General features: G+C 41.5%; 1 protein-coding gene across 1 annotated transcript in view; it reads right to left on the reverse strand.

The window, feature by feature from the left end:
- The window catches only part of LYST (lysosomal trafficking regulator), a 155805-nt gene that overhangs the window by 8786 nt on the left and 127434 nt on the right, over window positions 1-19585 (reverse strand). The window contains exons 40-48 of the mRNA XM_060243203.1: window positions 17720-17964; window positions 17524-17590; window positions 16260-16416; window positions 15561-15701; window positions 11443-11660; window positions 10417-10647; window positions 9152-9341; window positions 8326-8462; window positions 1009-1107 (exon numbers count right to left, since the gene is read on the reverse strand). Of these exons, the coding sequence (XP_060099186.1) occupies window positions 1009-1107; window positions 8326-8462; window positions 9152-9341; window positions 10417-10647; window positions 11443-11660; window positions 15561-15701; window positions 16260-16416; window positions 17524-17590; window positions 17720-17964 (1485 nt within the window). The remainder of the gene's footprint in view (window positions 1-1008; window positions 1108-8325; window positions 8463-9151; window positions 9342-10416; window positions 10648-11442; window positions 11661-15560; window positions 15702-16259; window positions 16417-17523; window positions 17591-17719; window positions 17965-19585) is intronic.

A 19585-nucleotide genomic window follows, 5' to 3' on the forward strand; every position in this document is an offset into this window, starting at 1 on the left:
AAGAAACTATGGTGATGAATGTATGGGCTAATTATTATTGTCAAAAAACTCCACATACCACTTAGAAACATAGATTTGGAAGGGATTCCAAGAGTCATCTAGTTCAAACCCTTGCACAGCGCAGGAAATTCACAGTTACCTCCACCCATTCCCTCATTGACCCCTATTGTATGCCCAGAAGAAGGCACCAAAAACAACAACAGCAAACTCTCCAGGATCCCTGGACCAATCTGGCTTGGAGGAAAATTTCTTCCTAACCCCAAAGTGGAGCTCAGAATTACCCTGGCAAATTAAAAAAGGGCCACAGAGCCAAGAACTGGCTCATTCCTTTCACCCCTCCCTCTCACGATTGGCCTCCTGCATTCACAGTGTACCTTTGTGAGAATGTAATGTTCATATGCAAAGCATGAAATAATACATGGTAATGTTTAGTACATCCTTCCCATAAAATAGGATCATGGCAAGTGACAACGATTTTTTAAATACACCAGAATACAGTAAACTATTAAGATCTATGTATAACAGATATTAAAACAATTTCAAAACAGCTAGGAAACCATTGTCTACCAGAAGAACCATCTAAATGAGTTTTGAGCTGAAGATTATGTGGAAGACAGCCTTCCTGGCCTTCAAGGAAAGCTATTCCACTATTACACAAGAGCTGAGGACATTCTGGAGTAGACAGGTGTTGATCTATTTTGCCTGCATGATGGAACCGCAAGTAAGTCATGGTATGATCAACAAAGGAGCCACTCATGAATATATTGGAAAAGGTAGTCCTGAAGATTCATGAGTTCTAGACTATGGAGGCTTTTACAGGAAGCAAGAGGCATCTCGAATTGAACCCAGAAACAAATAAGCAACCAATGGTTATGCAATATGGAACAGACAAATCTGGGCAGAGATTTCTCCCATTCAGGTCTGTAAAAAATTCAGCACAGAAGAAAAATCCCCAAATACAGCCTACTTCAGTCATTATACACTCATGTTTCACTCCTATTTACTTACTGTACTACTAGTGAATCTGTTCATATAAGCTGTGATGACACCACATTTGCTACCAGTAAAAAGCTGACAGCTGTCTGGGACCCAAGCACAACTTGTTACCTTGGAAAAAAAGAAAGTTACAATATTTGAAACAGAATATATAATATTACTTTTATAATCCACTGATTGACACAAAGAGCTCTCAAGGCAATTTATATGGATTAACGCAACAGTTTCAGCATCAACCTTCCTGCACATATTGCATTTTAAAAATACAAAATATTTCTTTCATTTATACCCTGCCTCTTTCCCTAGTGGAGCCCCAAAGCACCTTATATTGTTTTATCCTCACAATAAACCTATAAAGTAGGCTAGGCTGAGAAAGAGTGAGTGCTCCAAGGTTGCCCAGCAAACTTCCATGGTGGAGCAGGGATTCGACTCTAACCACTCCACTCCACTCCACAATCTTATGCAGAACTACTGCAGTAACAAACCCACTGATTTCCATAGGATTAAACTATACTAAATGTGCATGGGATACTTCTGCACACAATTGTACTAGTAGTTCTTTAGGTGTATGTCAGTTTTTAGAAGTTCAACAGGTGTGGGACCAATGGCTTGATTTGATACAAGACAGCTTCATAGGTTGGGGAGGAGGGAATGAGAGCTCTGACATTTCTCTTTTCACACATTACAGTCTGGGCATCTAACAGGATAAAAATTCTATGATGGCATAAGCTTTCAACAACTAACGACTTAATCATAAGCATGGTGTTATCCTCAGGTGGAACATACACAATTCGAGAAAGGAAGACCAGGCCTTGAATTCAGCAGGAGCTTACAGGAGCACAGCTCCTGAACGTTTCTGACTGTTCCCCCTTCCTTCTCCCCACCTATCTATCTTGTCCACTGAATAGTAGGTGCAGCTGCATAACAATCCCTGGATGAGCTCCACCACCTATTTTTCCACAAAACAACCCCTGAGGAAGACTATAAAGGAAGCACACAGGAGGGGAAAAAAACAGTGAGGCCAAAACACCTCAAGAGGTCCAGTATGGCTAAGATAGACATCTACTCAGCTAGAATCTCTTTTAATCCAAGATGTTACTCAACATCTTTATAAATGATATGGATTAAGGAATAGAGGGAATGCTTATTAATTTTGTAAATTATACTAAATTGGGAGGGGTAGCAAATATGGTAGAAGACAGAGTCAGGATACAGGATGATCTTGACAGGCTGGAAAACTGGGCTAAAGCAAATAAAATGAATTTTAATGTGAAGAACTTCAATGAAAAGTTCTGCATTTAGGTAGGACAAACTGAATGTATAATAGGATGGGGGAGACTTTCCCTGGCAGTAGTATGTGTGAAAAGGATCTAGGGGATGTAGGGGACCACACACTGAACATGAGTCGCCACTGTAATGCGGAAGCTAAAAAGGCAAATGCGATTTTGTGCTGTATCAAAAGGCACTATCCAGATCACACAAAGTGATGCTATTGTTTTACTCTGCTCTGGTTAGAACTCACCTAGAGTATTGTCTTCAGTTTTGGGCACCACAAGTACATGAAGGGCTGTCATATAGAGGATGGTGTGGTTCAGACTAGAACCAATGGGTTGAAATTAAATCAGAAGAGTTTTTGGCTAAACATTAGGAAAAGCTTCCTGGCAGTTAGTGGTTCCACAGTGGAACAGGCTTCCTCAGGAGGTGGTGGGTTCTCCTTCTTTCGAGGTTTTTAAACAGAGGTTAGATGGACATCTGACAGGAATGCTGATTCTGTGACCTTAGGCAGATTATGAGAAGGAGGGCAGGAAGAGTTGCATCAGTGCTTAGTTCCCATGGCCCTTTTCTGTCCAAGGAAATAGTGATCACCACCTGGGGTCAGGCAGCAATTTTTCTTCATGCCAGGTTGCTCAGAGATCCTGGAGGGTTTTTGTCATCTTCTGGGCACAGAGCTGTGGTCACTGAGTGTGTGTGCGGGGAGAATTTCCTGCATTATGCAGGAGGTTGGACTAGATGATCCTGGAGGTTCATTCCAACTCTATGATTCTAAGCCTAGAAGGGTAAAATTAACATTTGAAACTAAATTAGAATTGGAAGTAAAAGGCAGCCTAGGAAGGAGAGCAGCTCTCTTTCAGTAATACCTATTGTTAATCAACCAGTGGCTGGCTCACTCATCCTCCTTTATTGGTTAGCTCCCAATCAGTGTGATTGGTTTCAGTGGGGTGTTGAGGTTTAGCCTAAGCTATTTATTAGGACTCCTATGAGCAGGCCCCAGCTCTGCAAGATAGTAACCCCAGTTCAAGTGCCAAAGCATCAGCTCCAGTTACAAAGTGTCTGGAACAAAAGAATAAACAGGGAAGGTTAGGGGATGTGTGAGTTCAGCAGCAGGGTGAGGAAGTCAGGGCACTAGTCTCTCTACATCCCTAAAAAAGTAATGAAGGAGGACAACAAAAGGTAAACACACTTCCCACAAATAAATCTACATAAATAGGAAATATATTAGGGGGGGCAATTATGAAGGTGGAATGTCAGCAGGGGGTTGGGGGCTATCCAATGTATTGCTCTGAGTGCAACATGGATGACTATCTGCTAGCTGGACAGAAGTCATAGGTGTGTGCTCGGTGAAAGGAGCTCCTAGTTCTCAGGGAATGAGCTCACACCCTCGAGGCCAAGGTGGCTGACCTGGAGAAGCAGAAACACTTAGTTAGGCACAAAGATAAGACTCTTGAGGACTTGTTAAATGTGTCCCACTCCAAGAATGGCAGACCTGCTGCTGTCAGGGAGCATGTCAAGGGGAAACAGGACACTGTACTGAAGAAAAGGGCAATGTTGCCTCAGAACAGACCTCTTCTACAGTTGGTGAACAGGTATCCTTTTGCACAAGGCACCATCCCTGGGCAGGAAGGGAGTGGGCTCTTGGTAGTTGGTAATTTGATCTTTAGGCATAGATGGGTTGTGAGAATACTACGTACTCACTGCATGGTGACTTGCCTGCCTGGTGCAATGCTAGTGGACATTACACATGGTCTAGATAGGCTGGTAGACCGTGGCACCAGTGATGAAGGGAAATGTATGGTCCTGGAGGAAAAATCTAGGCTGCTAGGCAGGAGACTCATGGTCAGGACCTCCATGGTAGCCTTCTCAGAAGTGCTGCTTGTTCCACACATAGGGCCAGCTAGACAGGCACAAATTAGGAGTCTCAGTGAGTAGATGAGACAGTGGTGTAGGGAAGAAGGGTTTAAGTTTGTTAGGTGCTGGCATGATTTTTGGAACAAGTGGGACCTGTACAAAAGAGAAGACCTCCTCTTATCCCCAGAAGAAACCAGGCTACTGGTGCTTAAAATCAAAAAAGGTGGAAGAACAGTTTTTAAACTAAATCCTGGGGAAAGCCCACAGGAGATGAAATGTCTCTGGTTTGGGATGGCTCATCTCTAAGAGAACAAGGGGTAGATGTTACTGTGTTGTAGAGGGAAATGGCTTAGGACCAGCCACTGTGAGGGTGACAAACAATTTGGTGTAGTGGTTAAGTGTGCGGACTCTTATCTGGGAGAACCGGGTTTGATTCCCCACTCCTCCACTTGCACTTGCTAGCATGGCCTTGGGTCAGCCATAGCTCTGGCAGAGGTTGTCCTTGAAAGGGCAGCTGCTGTGAGAGCCCTCTCCAGCCCCACCCACCTCACAGGGTGTCTGTTGTGGGGGAGGAAGGTAAAGGAGATTGTGAGCCGCTCTGAGACTCTTCAGAGTGGAGGGCGGGATATAAATCCAATATCTTCTTCTTCTTACTGCCTAACAAGGTCTAGAAGCCACAAGAAGGTTGCAGGCCTAACATGTCTGGAGAATCACAAATGTTTATATGCAAATACTAGAAGTGTCTGAGATAAACTGGGGAGGGGGTTTAAGATGCTTTGTGTTAGAGAAGAAAATGGGGGAGGGTTAAAATGCTTAGAAAAGAATACAGACATTGTGGGCATTTCAGAAACTTGGTGGGATGAGGAAAATAACTGGGATACAGTGATTCCTGAGCATAAATTACATCAGAAGGATAAGGAGGGAAAGGTCGGAGGTGGGGTGGCTCTGTATATCAGAGAGGTGATATACAGTCCAGTAAAACTGATAATCAGTGGGATACAGTGATTCCTGAATATAAATTATATTGGAAGGATAGGCAAGGAAGGGTCAAAGGTGGAGCGGCTTTGCATGCCAAAGACCATATATAGTCCAGTAAAGTTGGGAATCAAAGAGAAATAGATTTGCTTACAGAAATGCTATGGGTGGAAACAAAAGAGGAAGAGACTGGATTTATACCCTGCCCTTCACTCCGAGTCTCAGAGAAGCTTACAATCTCCTTCCTTTCCTCTCCCCACAACAGACACCTTGTGAAGTAGGTTGGACTGAGAGAGCTCTCAAGAGAGCTGCTCTTGAGAGAACAGCTCTATGAGAATTGTGGTTGACTCAAGGTCACCCAGCAGCTGCATGTAGAGGAGTGGGGAATCAAACCCGGTTATCCCAGATTAAAGGCCACACTCTTATCCACCACACCAAAATAGTCAAGATAGTGAGTCCCCACAAAAGCTTAACTCTGGGAGTTTGTTATCATCCACCAGATCAAATGTTAGATGGTGATTTAAAAACAGCAAAATAATTAAGGAAAGCAGCTAGTGAAATGTGTCGTAATAGGTTCTTTTAACTACCAACACACTGATTGGGTCAATATATGTTCAATAAAGAGACTGGGTTTCTAGATACTCTCAGTGACTGTGCCATGGAGCAGAAGGTCACAGAACCTACTGGCGGGGAGCCAATCCTGGACACAAGACCCAGTGTGAGATGTAAAGGTGCTAGCACCAGTTGGGAACAGTTACCATAAACTATTAAGTTTAGTATTTATGTAAATAGTTGCCCCAAAAGACCAACACAACCATGTTTAACTCTAGAAGGGGTAACTTTTCTCAAATAAGGGGGGTTGTGAAGAAGATACAGAAAGGAAAGGTAAGGAGAGTCAAATCCCTTTGGTAAGCTTGGAAACTATTCAAAACTACAATAATGTGAGCTCAGATAAATGTATATCACAGGTTAGGAAAGGTATGAATAGGTATTTTAAAAGGCCTGAGTGGTTAACAAAGTAATAGAAACAATAAAAGGTAAGAAGAATTCTTTTAAGTGGTGAAAGGCTAGTCCAAGTGAGGTAAATAAAAGACAGCACAGATTTTGGCAAATAAAATGCATGCTGGTGATCAGACAGGCAAAAAAGGACAATGAGGAACATATTGCAAAAAACACAAAGACCAAGAATAAACATTTCTTCAACTACATTGGTAGCAGAAAACTAGCCAGGGACATAGTGGGGCCCTTGGATGAACAAGGGGCAAAAGTATTACGAAAGGATGATAGGGAAATGGCAAAGAAGCTGAATACATTTTTTTTTGCCTCTGTATTCGCTGTGGAAGATGGGATCTGCTTGTCCACTCCAGAATTGTTGATTTCAGGAGGGATGTTGAAAGACCTGTGTTGGATTGAGGTGATGAGAGAGGAGGTCCTACAACTGATGGAGAAATTAAAAACTGAGGAATCACCAAGCCCAGATGTCATACATCTAAGTTCTGAAAGAACTTATATATGAACTTGTGGATCTCTTGATAATATGCAATCTATCATTAAAATCTGCCTCTGTTCCTGAGGACTGAAAGGTAGCTAATGTAATCCCCATCTTTTAAAAAGGTTCCAGTGGAGATCTGAGAAATTATTGGATAAATTGGTGGAATTAAAAAATTAGTAGTAGGCCCACTGTTGAACAAAAGCTACTGAGGAGGAATCACCATGGATTCCGTAAGGGAAGATCTTGTCTCACTAACCTTTTAGAGTTCTTTGAGGGGGTGAACAAACATGTGAACAAGGGTGAACCAGTAGATGTAGTTTACCTAGGCTTCAAGAAAACCTTTGATAAATTCCTCATCAAAGACTCCTAAGTAAAGTCAGCAGTAATGGGATGAGGGAACAAATCCTCTTGTGGATTAAAAATTGAACAGAGAGTGAGTATGAATGCAATTTTCACAGTGGGAGGTGATAAGTAGTGGAGAACCACAAGGCTCAGTACTAGGTCTGGTGCTTTTTAATTTGCTCATTAATGATTTGGAGCTAGGATTAAGCAGTGAAGTGGCTAAATTTGTGGATGACAGTAAGTTGTTCAGGGAAGTGAGAACCAGGGAGGACTGTGAGGTGCTCCAGAGATATATTGATGCTGGGTAAGCGGGCATCAATGTGGCAAGGTTCAATGTGGGCAAGTGTAAAGTACTATACACTGGAGCAAAAATCCTAACTATAAATGTTGACATGGTCCGAACTGGCAGTAAGTAACCAGGAGAGAGATCTTGGAATCATGGTAGATAACTTACTGAAGATGTCAACTCAGTGCACAACTGCAATCAAAAAGGCAAATGCTGTGCTGGGGATTATTAGGAAGGGGGGGGGGTTGAAAACAAATTAGCCAGTATCATAATGTCCCTGAATAAATCTATGTTGCAGTGTGTACTGTGTACAGTTCTGGTCACCATACCTGAAAAATGATCTCATAGCATTGGAAAAAGGGTGTAAAAGGGCAACTAAAATGATTAAGAGGATGGAACACCTTCCCTATGAAGAAAAATTAAAGGTTAGGGCTTTTTAGCTTGAAGAAAGGATGATTGAGGGGTAACATGATAGAGGTTTACAAAGTTATGCATGGGATAAAGAAGGCAGAAAAATAAGTACTTTTCACTCTTTCTCACAATACAAGAACTTGTGGGCACTCATTGAAATGAATGAACTGCAGTCTTAGAACAGATGAAAGGAAGTACTTCTTCACCGAAAGAGTAATTAACACGTGGAATTCAATGCCATAGCAAATGGCTGCAGCTTCCCACAAAGACAGCTTTAAGAGGGGATTGGATAAACATGAGTGGCTATTAGCCACTCATGTCTGGAGTAGTAATGCTCTGTCTGGAGTAGTAATGCTCTGTCTTCTTGGTGCTTGGAGGGCATCAGTGGGAGGGCATCCAGAATTCTGGCCTTGCTGGTGGACCTCCTGATGGTACTTGGGGTTTTGGCCACTGTGTGACACAGTTGGACCAGATTGGCCACTAGCCTGAGCCAACATGGTTTCTCTTATGGTCTACCTTAGGATAACACTTCAAATGTCTAATGGTGACTTCTAGTTCATGAACATTTATGTCACAATAAAACTGTCGATTTTTGGTGTCATGAGACTCTGCTTCAAAGAACACAATGACTTTTTTTTCTTTCTAACACTACATTCTATAGATGAAAAATTGAGTGAGGAGAGTTAAATAATTTTACCTGATGAAAGTGTGAGCTTTGTATAAAATTTACTGGTGGTTCACTCTGCTTACTTTTTAGTCTTAAAATATTGTCAGCATAACCCCAGCTCAGAATGGCTGACCACTGTATATCTGTGCTGTGCATGCTTCTAACACCTGAAACGACAGTGATGGTATTTAGATCTTACTGAATACATCCCATACTGGTCCACAAAAATAAAAAGGAGGAGCTTTTAAAACAACTGCTAAAATGCCTAAACAATGGATGATGGCAGTTAAATCTTTTACAACTCCATTTAAATCATTTTGTGATATAGATGGTATTCACGTATGTGAGGCTGTCATAGGACAGAAATTCCTAGATTTTTAAAATAAGTAGTAAAATACTCTGTTATACTAACTGCGCATGTGTCTGCACTTGCACATTCATAGACACCCAGTCATAAATGCTTGGTAAACCAGATTACATGGACCAGTTCAAACATGTTCAGAACCATGTGGCTACTGCCGAGATTCCAGAGGATGTGGGAAACCAACCGAAGGAAGCAACCAGTTATACAGAGATCCTCACCATGCAACCTGATAACTTAGTTCTGGATAGTTCTATGGATGATTAATATAGCTGTAATTCATATAGAAGCCACTTAATATCAACTGTTTCCACCCAATTGAAGAATCATTACAACAACCAACCCACCTAAGTAATGAAACAGTCCAGCCTCAACATTACATTACCTATATACTTTGACTAAGTGAGAGACTGGGCAAGTTAAGCTGTTTAATAGCTTGTCAAGCTGGCTTCGTGATTGTTTTCTAGTGCTGCTGCAGGGACTGTGCATCCTTACCTTGTTCTTTGCTATAGATCATAAGAAGGCAGAATTTTCTGGACAAACCGCAAATAGCTCTAGTTGGCAGAGCCTGCAGAGAACCAAACCTCTCACCATGTGGCTGGCTGAAACAGACAACAGGATCTGGGGCACTGGGAGAGCCTACATATTCCCCCCATTTTAAGCCTTTGATCCAAGGCAAAGGGCTCTATAACAAAGACATAAAACAGATATTAGGAATGCACTTTTTAAAAGTCAAGTTTATAAAGGTTCTTAAAATGCAAAGCTGAAAGAAATTTTATTTCCTATACAAGCTTTACAGAGAGTTAACTCCAGTGACTAAAAGACCAGAAAATGATCTCCTGCCTTCAACACACTTCTGTTCAGTTTGACTCAGTGTAGAACTTTGTTTATACTGAAAGGCAACTCAGTTCTCATATTCAACTGATAAAGTGCTTACAGCAGTATTTCCTGAACTGTAGTTCACAGGACTAGGAGTCACTTATTAGTGGAGATCTTTCTTTTTAAAAAGGGAAATATCTTCACATTCTGCTAACAGGTCACTGATAGACCTCCATATAGAAAAACATATGAACATTAAACTAAATAAGCACTCTGAAGCACAAAAGATTTATTTGTGGCCATCCAGTCTATAATATAGTGGGTTCAATGCAAGAAGGAGACGCGGTAGCAGTGATCATAGCTCTTTATTGAGTTACAGCATGGCAATGGCTGAACTAAGTAGGCTGCTGAACTGGGCCAATGGGGCCAACTATATACACTTCAAAGTTCTCGCGCTAGAATGCCATTGGATCATTCAAACCAGCAGGGGGCTCATGATTGGATCAGGGAAGCAGGGATTTGGATTCTACTTTGTTCCTGAGCCCCCAAGCTCAGTCCTACAGGCTCCAATGAGCCAGGCAGGAACACAAGTAATAATATACATTTGTCCACATACACAACACAAAAGGGTCTCCTTTGAAGAGGAAACAGTGTAGTGGGAAATAGCAAATGGCAATTAAATCCCAGCCTCTTACACATACTTTGGCAGAAGCTTTAGTAAGAAGAGAAATTCCTGGCCAAATACAACTTTCCATTTCCCCAAGAGGAACAACTAAGGTCAGATTTCTTGAAGTAAGCAAAGAATACCCTTATTTGCATTAAATAAATGCTGAAAAAATATATAGAGTACCTTTCCCTCTTTTAAAATAGACATCACATTGCAGTGGTCATTAAAACTGATACAAATTGATCTGCATGGTCTTTGAATTTCATTAACATACCGGATATATGACTTCTTTAGTATGTTCCCTTGTTTCTCTGAAAGCAAACTGCACTAATAGTCCCATGGCAGCAGGAAGCTCCCCTTCCATAATAAGCCTGGACCCAGGCCTACTGACATGTGCAGTGTGGAACAGCTGGCGAGGCGTTTGTCCATATGTTTTTATCATAGTTTCCAATGCTCTTCTTTGCACTGGATCTTCAACAGCAGACACATCCATTCCAAAATATGTCTAAAATGTGAGCCAAATACAGCAATGTAAAGCTCTTTGTTTTCCAAAGTGTTCTAATGAGCATAAACATCTACGTACGCAAAAAAAGTCCTTACACCCACAAACTGAAAGGATGCCCAACCCACCATGATACCGGGAAGGCACTACACAGAAGCTAGCTACATATGTAAAAGACACATCTGTCTAAAATGCATCTTGAACTTAGGAAGTTCAGATGAAGCTATGGAACTACATTTTGTTTTAAAGACACATTTAGTTCATTATGTAAATGAAAGCCTTTGAGGAAGAGGTCAAATGAATCTATCAAAATTAGACTGCTGTTGTCAAACTTCCATTCAGAAAAATACTTGTAACCATCTACCTTTTGACAACGGGTTAAAACTGTTTCACCAACCCAGGTTTTTGTTGAAGTTCTTAGTCAGACAGTATTCTCTCTGTGCTACTATCAGTCCTTTACATTGCTAATTATTGTTCTGATGGGGTGCTTTATTAATATCATTGCCCTTTTTTAGTTCTTGTTTTATGCCACTGTTTTACTGAAGTGGTATAGTAGTTCAATCTGTACTGCATGTGGTAAGTAAATTTAATAAATGAATAAGTTTTGTAAAAGTTTCATACGAGCTGGTTTCATTCAGCTTAGCTGGACTGTTCTTTGTATATATGCTCATGGGATGGCAATGACATTAATGAAAAACTCTAAGTGAGGTCAGTTCCAAGTATTCAGCCTAATTCTTCACATTTTCCCATGATTCTGTACCATGGATTAACGTAGAATAATTTATGAAAAGTACTCACGGCAGGATGAAAGACATTGATAGCTTGAACTGAAGCCTTGCCCTTTTGCTTATACCCAAACACTAAGTCAATCCAGTGGCAAATTGTCTGGGAAACATGATCAGATTCTAAAGCTTGACGGTGGATCACGATAAACAACCGAGGATCATTTCGAGCCCACGGTGGAAGATTGACATGATTTACACGTTCCCCATTCTGACGCACTCCAAAATCAAATCCTATAAATATAAACAGTTATTACACTTGGCTTCAGCTTGAATAGCCAATACTTCCCACCTTTCCATCAAGCAACCCATAGTAGTACATTTCCCCACTCATTTTACCATAATAAGAATCCTATAAAGCAGCTAGAATGAGAGTGTATAACTGGCACAAGGTCATGCTGTCAGTCACCCAATGAACTTCAGTCGCTGAGCAGGGATATGAACTGTTGTCTTCTGATCCAAGTCCAGTCATTAAATCTAGAATTTTTCTACTCTCAAAATAATAACATTGAATAAATGCATGCTTTATGTAGTTAGTTATGGCTAAGCCACAAAATTTCTTTTTTCACCCTTTGATTTTCTCCCAAGCAGTTAACTACAATACAGTAATATTATGTTATACTCAACAGATACACCATTATGCCACTAATCACTGTAGTTTAAATATCAGAAGAGACTCCCTTTGGAATGAATATAATTGGTGTGTGTATCTATTATGATATCCTTTGCATTCATCAATCACCTACCAAGTCTTCTGAAGCTTAACAGATGGAAATAAGTTTTAGTAGGTCCAAAAACAACCCCTAGATGTTGCCATGATACAGAATATGCTGTGCTATTAAGTCTGAAGCTTGAATGTTAAATGTATTTACCCTTAATAATATTATTGTACTTATACACTCATCTACCAACACATAACTATTTATATGAAAATAGCAAAATGTAACCATATAAACAAGGGATGAATAAGATCTGACATGAAAAACAATATTGTACAATTAACAATAAATCTAATCGTCAACAACAAAGAACATGCCTGAAATAATAAATACAAATACAACAAATGGCAGCTGGACAATTTCAAGTTTTCATGAATGAGTCAAATTTTTCAGATCCTTTCCAATCTAGTTTTATGCCTGGTTATGGGATTGAACCAGGCATAAAACTGGGTTTGATTCCCCACTCCTCCACTTGCAGCTGCATTGAATGGCCTTGAGTTAGCCATAGCTATCGCAAGAGTTGTCCTTGAAAGGGCAGCTGCTGTGAGAGCCCTCTCAGCCCCACTCACCTCATAGGATGTCTGTTGTGGGGGGAGAAGATATAGGAGATTGTAAGCCGCTCTGACTCTCTGATTCAGAGAGAAGGGCGGGGTATAAATCTGTAGTCTTCTTCTTCTAAACCATATTGAAAAGGAAACAATTTGCCTCATCCTGGAAACCTTGAAGTTGCTCAGCTACTACCAGCAGCCTGAATAACCCTCACTAGCTTGAGCTCATAAGAGCTTAAAAGCTAAGCAGGGTCAGCCAAGTTAGTACTTGGATGGGAGATCACTAAGGAAGACTGGGGTTGCTGTGCAGAGGAAGGCAATGGCAAGCCACTTCTGCTTATTTCTCACCTTGAAAACCCCATGGCCCTGGGGTCACCATGAGTCCATACCAATTTGACAGCAAACAATAACAATTATTATGGGATTGAAAGAGCCTTGGTCACCCTGGAGGATGACACATGGCAGGAGATGTACAGGGGGAGCATGACTCGATTCTACTGGGCTTCCCAACAGTTTTTGGTACCATCTATCATGATATCCTTCTGGACCTGGAAGGCTGGAACTGGAAGGCATTGTTTTACAGTGATTCTAGTCCTATCTGGAGGGCAGAAGGTGGTGCTGGGGGACTGTTGCTCAGACTTTTGGTCTTTGGTTTGTGGGATCTGGCAAACTTCTATCTTGTCCCTATGCTCTTTATCATCTAGATCAGGGGTAGGGAACGTTGGCTCTCCAGATGTTTTTTTGCCTACAACTCCCATCAGCCCCAGCCAGCATGGCCAATGGCTGGGGCTGATGGGAGTTGTAGGCAAAAAAAACATCTGGAGAGCCAACATTCCCTACCCCTGATCTAGATGGAACCACTAGGTGAGGTCATCCAGAGATTTGGGCTGGATTGTCACCAAAACGTGGATAACATTCAGTTCCACCTTGTTCTTCTGGCTGATCCCAGGGAGGCTGTAGAAACCATAAACAGAAGCCTGTAAGAAGTCTGGAGTAGACACAGCTAAAATTGAAGTTTAATCCCAACAAGACAGAAGTGCTGACCTGAGATTTAAGGTGTTATCCACTCTGGATGAGGCTGAATTCTCACTGAAGAAATTAGTCTGTAGTTTGGGGTGCTCTTGGACTGAGTCCTACTGCTAGATAAGCAAGTGGCAGTTGGTGCCAGTAGTGCCTCTTACCTGCTTTGACTGGCTAGCCAGCTGTGGCCTTTTCTGGGGAGAAAAGATCTGGCCACTATGGTGCATGCCCTCATTGCCCTGGTAATATCTAGACTAGAGTACTACAGTGCACTCTATACGGGGCTACCCTTGAGATGTTTTTGTAAACTTTAGTTGGTGCAGAATGCTGCTGCCAAGATACTGACTAGAGTAGGTCATAGGGAACATATCACTCCAGTTATGCCCCAGCTATACTGGCTTCCAATCTATTTCTAGGCACAATTCATGGTGCTGGCGCTGACTTTTTAAGCCCTATATGGTTTGGGACCAACCATGTATCTTATGTAGCATGAAACTACCTAATGAACTTATATTATGATCCTAGGCCTAGTGAGGCCTACAGGCTCCAGGGAAGCCTGTATTAAAGTAGCTAAAGGGCCTACATTTCCTATGATCCCTTCTGTCTGATTGGATGGGCAGCAGTTTTAGAGGGAAAAACTTGCCCAGTGGAGACCAGAGGGGTGGAACCTGGAAGGAAGAAAAATAAAAGAAGCTAGAGAGGGAGGGTTGTTCTCTCTGGTGAGGCTTCAGTCAGGCGAGTTCTCTCTAGAAAAGGCTAAGCTGTGGAGAGGCTGCAGTTAGGAAGGTTCCCTCATCCAAAGGGTAGTGAGTCAGTTGGAATTAGAGGAAGAGAACATATAGTTGTGTCACAGCTTTTAATTTGCTTTGTACCACCTTTACTGGAAGGTACTCCACCTTCTGAGATTAGGGGGGTGGCAACCCAGGAGGGGGCCTTCTTGAGGAGCCAGTTTGGTAAAGTGTTTAAGTGTGCAGACGAGGGGGGGAGAGTTACTATTTCCCCATAATCCATTAAAATAATAAAAGTACTCTCCTCCCACCCACACTTTACATGCATTCTAACAGAATGATAATCTTCTTTAGTGGCAATAAATGAAGAACAGGGACCAACCTTAGTTTAGCTTCCATTGCAAGTAGCATAGGGCACAGCAGCAGATAACCTGGACCAGGATATTCCAGTTTCTTTTGGCCCTTGAACTCTCACAATCATGTAATCTTTAGATTTTAGACATGTGGATTCTTTTATTATAGGTGAATGGTAACAGCCAGCCAAGTGCTTTGTTTTGTGACATTTGGTTTGGACCGCAATCATATGGAGGCTCATGCTGAATCTTTGTCTAGATGCCCATCGTGCCTCTTGGCAATCTTTGTTCTAATGGATAGCTCCTGCATTTTGCACCAACTACAGTTTCTGAATAATCAAGTAGGGCAACTCCAGCAAGAGCATGTTAAAGTAATCTAACTATGAGATTATCATAGCATTGATCAGTGTGGCCTGATTTGACTCTGCAGGAAGGGATTAACTTCCAAACTAAATGCAGCCACGGGGAAAGCATCTCTTGGCACCACATTTACTTGTTTTTCTAACAGGACACCAAGATCCAATAGGACTCTCTAGCATTCAACTGCCCTTCAATGAAAGTCACACCCCATCAGCAGCAAAGAAAGCCACCATATTCAGTGTGAATATCTTTCCAACTTTTGTCTTATCTGGATTCATTTTCAATTTATTCCCTCTCAGCCACTTGACTACTTCATTCAAACACAGACTGAGCACTGACGGCAGCTGATGGCAAATTAGTTGAAGTATTTTAGGACGGATACAAGTTTGCTATTTTTTAAACATACCTTCTCTGTTAACCAAAAATTCAGGAAGATAGAAAAACTCCGGGATGAGCTCTTTTACATCAGTCATAGATTCATATGATGACAGACGCCACGTTGTGTTGGTCGAGTGAAAGGTTCTGTCTGGAATGTCAAAACTCTGATCTGTAAGATGAAGCCATATTTAAATACTTGCAAGGATATATCACACTGGTTACACAGCTAGACTCATCACTGTATAAAGTAACAGCATCACACAGTTCAGTTCTAATACAGTGCTTATGGTACATTTTATTCACTTAATTCAGGAACTAATCAAACAACATTAAGTATGGGGAAAACCCACAAACCAACATTGTATTATACACCTGTGTTCTCTACGCCAGAGTAAAATGACATTTGTACTGTTCAGCTTCTGAAATCATACTTCTGATGTTATTTTAAATCATGACCTAAAATCACCTTGGCAAGTATTCTGGACAGATCAATAAATAAAACTGCAATAGGAGAAAATAACACAAGTATGAATAATTATTATATATATTTACTAGTGGAGACACAATTCAGGAGGTCACGACTTTAATGTGCTGAATTTCTATTGACTGTTATATGTTCATCTAAGGAGTACTGAAGAACATCAGCTGCTAAGCTGTGTTTTATAACTCGATATAAACACAATAAACAAATGTTATTTTGGTGATTTAAAAGTCAGACTAATCATACCTTGATAAGCTAAAAACATCTTCGTGAAAGGAGGCATTCTGACTAGGAAGTGAAGTACAGTTCCACTATTGGAATAATGAGATCCATAATGATAAGGCTGCACAGGTGGCATGGGGTCATCTTCTCTTGCTCCCTTACGGTACTCCTCCTCCAAATACTACAACAATAGAAGTTAACTGCTGTTCAAGTAACCAGTACAACATTGATATTGCAATTTATTTGTAACTGGGTGAGCTGATGAGGGAAGTACAATTCCACTAGTAACTGCAGTGCATATTCAGCTTATATTTCATTCTAACTTGTATTGGGATGAGACTGAGAGCAGGTTTGCTTCCTTGTCTTCCTCACGCCTGCAAAAAAGGGTGTCCCCTATCCACTCAATCCTGTATTAATTTAAACATGGGATTTCCATGATTCTACACAATACAACTGGCTAAAAACATAATTAGTTTTTCTGTTAATATACTTTCCCATTTATTCAAATTAAACATTTTAGTAATCTCACAGTGATCTAATCAACAATTAAAGTCTCTAGATACATCATCATCTACTGCAGAGGAGAGTACGTAGAGAAAACAAGAATGAAAAGAAAGCCATTAGAAAGCATATCCCAGCATCATCAAGACAATTTTACAATAGTTAAACAAGAAATACTCATTCACAGGTTTAATGCATAGTTTTTAGTCCAAGCAGTGAGTACTTGGGATTGGCTCAAATACAGGACTAGCCCTATGGCACAAAGTGGTAAACTGCAGTACTGCAGTCCAAGCTCTGCTCACAAACTGAGCTCAATCTCAGTGAAGCTGGGTTCAGGTAGCTGGCTCAAAGTTGACTCAGCCTTCCATCCTTCCGAGGTCGGTAAAATGAGTACCCAGCTTGCTGGGGGGAAAGTGTAGATGATTTGGGAAGGCAATGGCAAACCACCCGTAAAAGTCTGCCAAGAAAACGTTGTGATGCCCGTCATCCACTGGGTTAGTAAACGACTTGGTGCTTGCACAGGGGACTACCTTTACCTTTTAGCCAGGGAAATAAGCAATGGCAGCCAAGAAAGGCACCCATCAACACCAGACAGGAAGGATACATGCAACAAACAGAAGCTAGTGACGAGGGGAAGTTGAGTTGTAGATGTCATGTCTCTTTCACTCAGCAAGTGTATAAAAGTGCAGAAAGAAGCCAATTTTGTTAGCAACACATCAAGTTTTTGTTCCATACTAACTCAAGTTTTCTTTCCATACTAACTTAGCACAAAAGAAGGATTAAGTACCTTGTAAGTGTCAACATAACGATCTTCTTTTTCTTTTGATTGCACAGCTATTGGTTTGACTAAATTTCTGAAATTACAAACATAAGCCATTAGTCATAATCATAAAATACAACACTTGGTTTAATTTAAGAAATGCAATGAAGTTCTTAGCAATAGGTAAATTTAATATATTTATTACTTTGACACTTTGTTTTACCTATAAACAGTTGGATCGTGTAGGTCCAGTGTTTCACTAGTGTAGTCGGAAAGTATAAAGGGAAATACTGGATACTGCATGAGATCATTAAAGGAACGTCCAGCATGTTTGTTTAAATGAGTGAGGTATTCAAAGTTAGTGATCTGTCCTGTGTACCACAGGTGAGTTAATGCAGTAATGTTGCCATACTCCAAAAGATTAGGAAGATTGTTTGTTAGGATGTTGTGGTACACATCATCACGCACCTAAAAAAGAACCAAAACATCAAGCTTCCACTAAAACACAAATAATTTAGTTTCTTGTACCAAACATAAGTTCTAAGATAGCCCTTTGTTTATTTCAATACTTTAGTCAGAAACCTACATGCATTATTTAAATCTTGGAAGAGAGTTTTACATATACTATGGACCACCAAAAAGATAAATAAGCGGTTTTTAGATCAAATCAAAAGTCTGATCTGTGCCTAGAAGCTAAAATGACTAAACTGAGACTATGGTACTTTGGTCACATTAGCAGAAGACATGACTCACTGAAAAAGACAACAATGCTAGGAAAAGGTGAGACCAGTAAGAAAAGAGGAATACCCAACATGAGATGGATTGGCTCAAAAAAGGAAGACAAGGTCTTCAGTTTGCAAGATCTGAGCAAGGATGTCCATGATAGGACATTTGGAAGTCATGAATTCATAGGGTCGCCAAAAGTCAGAAGCAAGTTGACAGTACATAAAAACAGGTTACTTACATGTAACTGATGATCTTCGAGTGGTCATCTGTGCATTCACACTGTCGGGACTCGCCTGCGCCAACTCAGGCGGTGTTTCTCTAAGCTTCTGTGAGGGTCTTGGTGCCCTCCCACTAAGCATGCCCAGGAACTCCACTGCGAATGTCCAGAGGGGGTGCCCAGATCCCTCCAGTTCCTTCTAACTGCTGAAGAACCGCTAAAGGCGTAGGTCCTCAGCAGTGGGGAAGGAGGGCGGGTAATGTGAATGCACAGTTGACCACTCGAAGATCATCAGTTACAGGTAAGCAACCTGTTTATCTTCTTTGTGGTCTCTGTGCTTCACACTGTTGGGAGATTAGCAAGCTCGGTCTTACCTGGAAGCTGGGTACTGAAGAGACCTCACGCTTGACTGGATCGCAAAACCGCATGCCCAACGCCAGCCGAGGGTGGAGTTGGAGATCAAGGGCGTAATGTCTCACGAAGGTTTGTGGAGATGCCCAAGTTGCGGCTCTGGAAACGTCCGATAGCGGCACCCCTTTGAGAAAAGCAGTAGATGTGACCATGGCCTGCGTTGAGTGGGCTCTAATTGGTCCACGAAGGGGTCTTTTGGCTAGCAAGTACCATAGTTTGATAGTCTCTATTATCCATTTCGCGAGTCTCTGCGAAGAGAATCTATTTCCGCTATTGCGCTCTGCATAAGTCACAAAGAGGTGTGGAGACTTCCAGAATGGACGTGTGCGGTGCAAGGAGAGCGCCCGCCGCACATCCAAGGAATGCAACCGACGTTCCTCCTGTGAACTGGGGTTAGGGAGAAAAGTGGGTAGGAATACCTCAGATCGTGGAAGTCCGATATCACCTTAGGCAGGAAGGTGTTGTCTGGGATCATTCGAACACCATCATCCGAAAACGTGGTATATGGAGGGTCCACTCTGAGAGCTCGTAATTTGCCCACCCTACTAGCAGAGGTAATGGCTACCAAGAAAACAGTTTTCCATGATAACAACTGGAGGTCACACCTCACCATTGGTTCAAACGGCTTCCTTGTCAGTGTCTGAAGAACCAGGGCAAGTCCCAGGATGGGGTCAGGTCCCTAACCGGAGGGCATGTCCTACGGAGGCCCCGAAGAAATCGTTTAGTGTCCCTATC

This window comes from Heteronotia binoei, chromosome 1, assembly GCF_032191835.1.
Source record: "Heteronotia binoei isolate CCM8104 ecotype False Entrance Well chromosome 1, APGP_CSIRO_Hbin_v1, whole genome shotgun sequence".
Lineage (NCBI taxonomy): Eukaryota > Metazoa > Chordata > Lepidosauria > Squamata > Gekkonidae > Heteronotia > Heteronotia binoei.